The sequence below is a fragment of the Rana temporaria genome, chromosome 11 (genome assembly GCF_905171775.1).
Source record: "Rana temporaria chromosome 11, aRanTem1.1, whole genome shotgun sequence".
In the NCBI taxonomy this organism is placed as follows: Eukaryota; Metazoa; Chordata; class Amphibia; order Anura; family Ranidae; genus Rana; species Rana temporaria.
In genome coordinates this window covers 25,479,439-25,488,241 of record NC_053499.1, presented here as the reverse complement: position 1 = coordinate 25,488,241, position 8,803 = coordinate 25,479,439, and the positions used below count along the sequence as shown (strand labels likewise).

Below are 8,803 nucleotides of genomic sequence, written 5' to 3'. Positions count from 1 at the left end.
CATCTTGCTACACCCCTCACCCGTCCACAGTAAGGATACGTCGCGAAGGGGGCAAGCGGACATATTGTTACACCCACCGGAGTTTTGCATTTACACTTATTTATAACAGTAAACTGAGGTTATATAGTGAAATACAGTACTTGGGAAGAACTGCGGAAGTAAAGGGGCGGGGCCAAGCGAGGATGCTGTACTAGAGAATACGTGAAGTGATTCATGAGGTTTATCGGGAACGAATGGGGAGGAGTAACTTGTGAAGGGACGTAAGGGGGGGTAGTCACGTGGTAATATCATGCAGGTGATTGGAGACCAGAGATGACGGGGGAGTGGTTTGTGCTCTGGTGGGCGGGAGGTCTGAACTCGTCATTGGCTGCAGTGGTCATTGGGTGCACGCGATGTGATTGGCTCAGACGGTGCGGAGAATATTCTGAGCTCTGTGATTGGCCGGTTGGCTGTTTGGCTTTGGGTGATGTTCTGAGCGCTGTGATTGGAGGAGAGGTGGAAGGGCCGTATACTGTAGTGAGGAAAGGATAACATGGCTGCCGAGCCGACTAAAGCGGACATTCAATCCGTGTTCAAGAGGCTGAGGGCTGTACCGACCAACAAGGTGAGGAGGGGGAAGGGAGAGGCCTGGCACTTGTTATGGTGTCATGGCCTCCTTATCTGCCAGGGACTGTGTGAGTCAGGACTGTGCTGGAGGACTACAAGTCCCAGCATGGAGGAGGATTCATGCCAAGCGTAGTGAGGGGAGGACACAGGAGGCTTCATTACCCTTCACCTGTTATGTTTATTTATATTTTACACATCAGGCCTGCAGATCAGATTATAATCCCCCCACTCCGGAGATATGAGGCGGAGATCACAGGGAGTACAATGGGGACCGTTCTGGGCTTTTCCGCCATGTAACCTCAGCACAACACTTTATCAAACCCGTATTCTCTGTAAATAATACACGGGAGGGAGATCGGAACTCCGGGGGGAGGAAATCCTGAGTACATCCCGTGTATTCTTCCTTCATTCTTGGTGTGTCCCGTGTATTTCCTCCACATCTGTCCCGGAAATTCCTCCCTATAATAAAGACCGGTCCCTGCGGCTCTCTCTCCTTGTGCGGGGTGACCGGTCTTGTCTCCGCCCCCTCATGTTTTCTTACAGCAGTCTGTAGTGGGTGGAACCTGCTGGGCCCCTCCCACAGCTCTGCTCTCTACACAGGCAATGTATAGCACAGTGATGATGTTACTTCTACTTTTACAAAGGCATACGATGCACATAAGGTGGGTTTATATCAGGGATATGCAATTAGCGGACCTCCAGATGTTGCAAAACTACAAATCCCATCATGCCTCTGGGTGTCATGTTCGTGGCTGTCAGTCTTGCTATGCCTCATGGGATTTGTAGTTCTGCAACAGCTGGAGGTCCGCTAATTGCATATCCCCGGTTTATATCCTTTGTGGCTATTGAACCTTCTATTTTAAAGTGTTTTGTGCCTGGAGTTCGGGTTTAACCACTTCCATACCGGGCCTATTTTGGCACTTCTCTCCTACATGCATAAATCATAATTATTTTTTTGTTAGAAAATGACTCGGAACCCCCAAACACTATATATCTTTTTTTAGCAGACACCCTAGGGCGGGGATCTGCAGTTAGCGGACCTCCAGCTGTTGCAAAACTACAAGTCCCATCATGCCTCTGCCTCTGGGTGTCATGCTTGTGGCTGTCAGAGTCTTGCTATGCCTCATGGAATTTGTAGTTCTGCAACAGCTGGAGGTCCGCTAATTGCATATCCCTGCCCTAGGGAATAAAATGCCGGCCATTGCAACTTTTTATCTCGCACAGTATTTGCGCAATCATTTTTCAAACGCCTTTTTTTTTTTTTGTTGGGGGAAAAAAACGGTTTTGTGAATTAAAAAATAACAAAACCGTAAATTTAGCCCAATTTTTTTTGTATAATGTGAAAGATGAAGTTACGCCGAGTAAATAGATACCTAACATGTCACGCTTTAAAATTGCGCACACATGGAATGGCGCCAAACGTCAGTACTTCAAAATCTCCATAGGCGTCGCTTATTTTTTTATTTAGTTTTTACAAATTTAGAGTTAGAGTAGGTCTAGTGCTAGAATTGTTGCTGGCGCTCTAACGCACGCGGCGATACCTCACATGTGTTTACATATGTGGGTGGGACTTGCGTGTGCGTTTGCTTCTGAACGTGAGCAACCGGGGACAGGGGCGTTTAAATTTTTTTTATTTTTTTTTTATTTTACTCAATTTCTTTTATTTTTACACTTTTTTTTTACTTTTTTTTTTATCACTTTTATTCCTATTACAAGGAATGTAAACATCCCTTGTAATAGGAATCACTGTGACAGGTCCTCTTTATGGAGAGAGGCGGGGTCAATAAGACCCCACATCTCTCCTCCAGGCTGGAAAGCATGAGATCGTGAAAAAAAATTCACCGATCTAATGCTTTCAGCCGCAATTGCGGCTGTGTTTACATTCCAGGACCCGGGCCTGACGTCATAACATCGTGCCCGGGCCTCCGACGATCATAGAGATGGTTTCCATCGGACGCTGGCGGATCGTTTCCCCCGGGTCTCCGATGGCAAAGGAGAGCCCGGAGAAGCACTGGATGGCGGCGGGAGAGGGGGGCGTCCCCTCCCGCCGCCTATAAGAACGATCTAGCGGCGGAACCGCCGCTATGATCGTTCTTACGTTGTGTAGAATCGCCGGCAGAAGAGAAGGATATCTGAATGATGCCTCTAGCTGCAGGCATCATTCAGATATCCACCCGCAAAGCCCAGGACGTCATATGACGTCCACCCAGATCGGTAGAGGTCCTTTGTGGACGTCATATGACAATGCGCCGGTATTGAAGTGGTTAAAGTGTTTTGTGCCTGGAGTTTGGGTTTAATATTCGCACACAAATGTAATATATAATGCCCAATTGTGGTGCATGGAATGGTCCACAGATGACGCTTTCACCACCCCTCTCATTCTGGGATGACGTTGGCCCAGTGTCATTGTTCTTGTGTGCCCACAGACACGGGGCAACCCTAATCTTAGTAAAGAGAAAATGACGTGGCTCTTTACCCATGTGATCAGCTGATCACATGTAAACAAGGAAGTGCCGTTTATGGGCTTATGGGCTCACCACCACGCCCAACACTGACAGAGTGAGAGGAGAGCCGATCATCTGCTCACAGGGGAGATCTGTACAGGTGATCAGGGCACTGATCATCAGTGCGGCATATTAGTGCCGGCTTATCCATGCCACTGTTCCGTCAAAAGACCCAAGTCATCAAGATCTCCCATTCAGGGTTTGACAAATTTGCTTGGAATCTAGGAGCTAGCTAAAAAAAAGTTAGGAGCCAGAAAACGCGCCCCGTCCCGACGAGCTTGCGCGCAGAAGCGAACACATACGTGAGCAGCGCCCGCATATGTAAACGGTGTTCAAACCACACATGTGAGGTATCGCCGCGATTGGTAGAGCGAGAGCAATAATTCTAGCACTAGACCTCCTCTGTAACTCAAAACATGCAACCTGTAGAATTTTTTAAACGTCGCCTATGAAGATTTTAAAGGGTAAAAGTTGTATTTCACGAGCGGACGCAATTTTGAAGCGTGACATGTTGGGTATGAATTTACTCGGCGTAACATTATCTTTCATAATATAACAAAAAAAATGGGGATAACTTTACTGTTGTCTTATTTTTTCAATTAAAAAAAGTCATTCGCTTGTAAGACCGCTGCGCAAATACGGCGTGACAGAAAGTATTGCAAAGATCGCAATTTTATTCTCTAGGGTGTTAGGATAAAAAATATATATAATGTTTGGGGGTTCTAATTAGAGGGAAGAAGATGGCAGTGGGGTAGATTCGGGTACAATTGCGCATTTTTTTACGGAGGCGCAGGGCAACGTTTTTGCCCTGCGCCCCCGCAAATTTACTGCGCTGCCCTTGATTCACGGAGCAGTAGCTCCGTAAATTGCGTGGGCGCGCCGGCAAAATGCCCGGCGTAAGCGCGCACAATTTAAATGATCCCGTAGGGGGCGGGAATCATTTAAATTAGGCGCGTTCCCGCGCCGATCGTAGAGCACTTGCTCCGTCGGGAAACTTTCCCGACGTGCATTGCGGCAAATGACGTCGCAAGAACGTCATTTGCTTCAAAGTGAATGTGAATGGCGTCCAGCGCCATTCACGAATCACTTACGCAAACTACGTAAATTTGACATTTCGCGACACGGGAACGACGGGTATACGTAACATTGGCTGCCCCTGCTAATAGCGGGGCAGCCTTTCGCGAAAAACGCTGTACAAAAAAAAAGTAAACTGCGTACGCAGGGCTCACGTAACGTTGTGAATCGGCGTTAGTATGCAATTTGCATACTATACGCTGAGCACAACGGGAACGCCACCTAGCAGCCATCGCAAGAATGCAGCCTAAGATATGCGTGGCATAAGAGCCTTATGCCGCGCATATCTTAGGCTGCAGTCGGCGTAACGAGGTTCCTGAATCAGGAGCATTCGTTACGCCGGGGCAAGTAAGCAATTGCGCTTTGTAACCTATGGTTACACAGGCGCAATTGCTTCTTGAATCCGGGCCCCTGTGAAAGTGATCTGTCAGCTCTCACTAAAACTAACTGCAATATGATTTTTTTTTTTCTTTTTGAGGTTCAGACGGGTGCTGTTTACCTGTCCTGCGTGCTGAGCCGCTTTTTCCTGCGTCCTTCCCTGGCTGTGCGCAGGCCGCCAATAGATGTAGATTGAAATGCAGAAGCCGCATGGACACAGCCGCATGTCACAAGTGATCATGCCCGCAGTAGCGGGTGCACAAATCTGAACGCAGACGGGTTGCAGTCAGATCCATTCATCTGCTCCTGCACACATGTCAGACTTAGGCCTGTCTATAGCAGAGCTAGCCTCAGGCATAGGTTGGCTCAGGTATTTGTTTATGTAAGTGATCACAGTCTGAACAGTCATTCTCATGTCACACTAGTGTTGTGTGATCGGCGTGTCTGTCCTATCCTGGGGTAGAACTCTGATCGATCAGGAACATCCAGCTCGGCCCTGGGAGTGATGGTGGTCTGGTTGGGTGACAAATCCTCTTGTATTGTTGGCCAATGCAAGATTTGCTGTCCTGATGGTTATTGGCGGAGGTGTGTAGCGTCCTTCCTCCTCCCCTCCCCCTATCCAGAGTACAGGGTCACACAGAGGCTGCTATTGATTGCTCTGGACTTTAACATGACGAAGCAAAATCCCCTTATCAATGGGCTTGTTAGCCTAGTGCAGGGATATGCAATTAGCGGACCTCCAGCTGTTGCAGAACTTCAAGTCTCATGAGGCATAGCAAGACTCTGACAGCATCAAGCATGACACCCAGCGGCATGATGGGACTTGTAGTTTTGCAACAGCTGGAGGTCCGCTAATTGCTTATCCCTGGCCTAGTATGTTGACTACACACCACCTGAGATTCATTAGAGCATCCATTCTCAACCAGGGTTCCGCCAGAGTTTTCTAGGGGTTCTTTGAGTTTTGGTTGCTTTTTCTTGCTATTGCTGGTGCCTGTGATCTGCCGTGCTGGTTCCATGTATCATGGAAGTTCCAACGCATGCGCGAACTGATGCGCAGAGATGGTTCCAGCTATCGGGAAAGTTCCTTCAAGCACTGCGCAGGTGCAAACTTGCTGACGGAAATCCCCGAACGGCGGCCGGCATCCAGGGCGACGTGGACTTAGAGGAAAGTGGCCAGTCGGCCTCACGTCCTCGCTTCGCTCACTCGGCCTCCTGGCTCTTTTTTTAACATCCTCCAATCCACGGGGATGTTAAAGAATGAGCCTGGATGCCGGGCGAGGTTCGGAGATTTCCGTCGGGAAGTTTGCGCCTGCGCAGTCAGTGGAGGAACTTCCCCCATAGGGGAACATTGAGGACAAGTCACCTGCATTAGTTATCCCGCGTCAATGCCACTTGAATGAGCCAGCGGCACAACATCAGTGGTTGTTTTTGGTATTCTGATCACCACTGCATAAGCTTGTTTACACTATCAGTTGGGAGACGATAAAAACGTCCGTTCATCCCCCATTTTTACCACCCCTCAGTTGGTCCCTCTTTAGCAGGAAAGGCACTGACTGGAGATGTACACATGTCGCTGCAGGAATTATACCCTCTGCTGTGGTTGGCTACTCCCTGCCCAACGCAACCTATTCAAGTGAATGGGGCTGCACTGGAACTGTGAACAATGCATGCAGTTGCCCAGCATTTAGGGGGTTAAAACAAGCAGTGAGGAGGCAATGCAGGGCCACCTCACCGCCTGTCAAATGCTTAACCACTTAAGCCCCGGACCAATATGCAGCTAAATGCCCAGAGGTGTTTTTACAATTTGGCACTGCGCTGCTTTAACTGGTAATTGCGCGGTCATGCAATGTTGTACCGAAACGAAATTTGCGTCCTTTTCTTCCAACAAATAGAGCTTTCTTTTGATGGTATTTGGTTGCCTCTGCGATTTTTAATTTTTTGTGCTATAAGCAAAAATAGAGCGACAGTTTAGAAAAAATGCAATATTTTTTACTTTTTGCTATAATAAATATCCCCCAAAAATATATATATATATTATATGTATTCTTCTACATATTTTTGGTAAAAAAGATCGCAATAAGCGTTTATAGGTTGGTTTGCGCAAAATTTATAGCGTTAACAAAATAGGGGATAGTTTTATTGCATTTTTATAAAAAAAAATTTTTTACTACTAATGGTGGCGATCATCAATTTTTTGGCGGACACTTCGGACAATTTTGACACATTTTTGGGACCATTGTCATTTTCACAGCAAAAAAATGCATTTAAATTGCATTGTTTATTGTGGAAATGACAATTGCAGTTTGGGAGTTAACCACAGGGGGCGCTGAAGGGGTTATGTTTCACCTAGTGTGTGTTTACAACTGTAGGGGGGTGTGGCTGTAGGAGTGACATCATCGATTGTGTCTCCCTATAACGGGGATGACACGATCGATGCAGCGCCATAGTGAAGCACGGGGAAGCTGTGTTTACACGCTGCTCTCCCCGTTCTTCAGTTCCGGGGACCGATCGCGGGACCCCAGCGGCAAACAGGTCCCGGAGCTTCGGACCGGGTCGCGGGTGCGCGACCGGGTAGATGTAAAGGACGTGCCGGTACGTCCATCTGCCCAGCCGTGCCATTCTGTGGACGTATATTTACAGGCGGCGGTCGTTAAGTGGTTAAAGTGTTACTAAACCCACAACAGTAAAATAAGTCTGTATATGCAGTAAAGCATGCTCACTGTGGAACCTAAGGGGTTAATCCTCCACATTGTGTAAAAATGCTGTTTGACCCTGTCTTCTCTTTACTTCCCCTTCTTCCACTGTCCCCAATCCATCTCCTGATAGAAGAGAGCCTTGGGGACAAGCTGCACATGCTCAGTTTGGTGTGTATTGCTAAAATTTTTTTTTTTTTTGGTAGAGTGCATGTCATCACAGGGCCAATCAGTACTGTCCAGACAGAGGGTCAGTGGTCCTGCAGCCTCATAGGGTAAAATGAAAACACCTCCTACAAGCTTTAACCAGGCACTGATAGAAATCACAAGACTGCTATATACCTCTGATGAGAAAAAGCATTTAGCAATTTGTTTACTAAAATAATTGCATTTCCATGTTCTGTGTACTGTGTGAGACCAGATAAAGTAAATGCAAGCTCCTGGGTTTAGTAACACTTTAAAGTGGTTGTAAACCTTGTACAACCAGTTTTTTCCCTACAGGTAAGCCTATAATAAAGCTTACCTGTAGGTACTGGAAATATCTCCTAAACCTCTATTGTTTAGAGATATTAGCCGTATACGCTGGCGCTGACATCATCGGCGCATTTGCACTGAAGACAGGGCACAATCGTGCTGTTTCTATAGTGCTTGTGCTGTGACCATCAGCTCCCGAGTGCATGCGTAGGAGTGACGTCACATCACGCAATGCCAGCCAATAGCGGAGCCGGAGTCCACGGCCCCCAGAAGGAAGAAAGGTTGAAGATGGACGCGATTACACAGCGGGGACAGCAGTGACATTGAGTGCTTCTTCTGCAGGTATGTAGTACATAATGGGCTAGTATGCGATGCATACTAGCACATTATGCTTTTTCTTTGCCGGGAACAAAGGAAGTAAAACCCATCAGGGTTTACTTCCTCTTTAACCACTTCAATACCAGCCACCATCATATGACGTCCACAAAGTGGCTCTACCATCCAGAGTGGACGTCATATGACGTCCTGGACTTTGAAGGGGGATATCTGAATGATGCCTGCAGCGAGAGGCATCATTCAGATATCTATCTCTTGTGCCGGCGATTCTGCACAACATAAGAACGATCATATCGGCGGTTCCGCTGCTAGATCGTTCTTACAGGCGGCGGGAGGGGACATCCCCCCCCCCTCCCGGTGCTTCTCCGGGCTCTCCCGTGCCATCGGGGGCCCGGAGAAAGAATCGTCCGGCGCTGGCAGGAAGTATAGAGATGACTGGTGACCAGATGGTCACCAGTCATCTCTATGACCGTCGGAGGACCCGGGCGCGATGTGATAACGTCACGCCCAGGTCCCGTAAGTAAACAAAGCCGCGATTGCGGCTGTAGGCCACATTATTCATGAGATCAGTGAATTTTTTTCACCGATCTCATGGTTTCCAGCCTGGAGGAGAGATGTGGGGTCTTATTGACCCCGCCTCTCTCCATAAAGAGGACCTGTCACACACTATTCCTATTACAAGGGATGTTTACATTCCTTATAATAGGAAAAAAAGTAATAAAAAAAGTGTAAAAAAAA

The 8,803-nt window shown here is 47.6% G+C and overlaps 1 protein-coding gene across 2 annotated transcripts in view; it reads left to right on the top strand.

The window, feature by feature from the left end:
• The first annotated feature begins 414 nt into the window (after positions 1–414).
• The window catches only part of ARFGAP2 (ADP ribosylation factor GTPase activating protein 2), a 43,281-nt gene continuing 34,892 nt past the window's right edge, over positions 415–8,803 (top strand). The window contains exon 1 of one of the 2 annotated variants that reach the window (XM_040328229.1): positions 415–604. In XM_040328229.1, coding sequence (XP_040184163.1) covers positions 533–604 — 72 coding nt within the window. In that variant the 5' untranslated portion in view covers positions 415–532. The remainder of the gene's footprint in view (positions 605–8,803) is intronic. The other variant, XM_040328230.1, reaches the window with a different exon arrangement.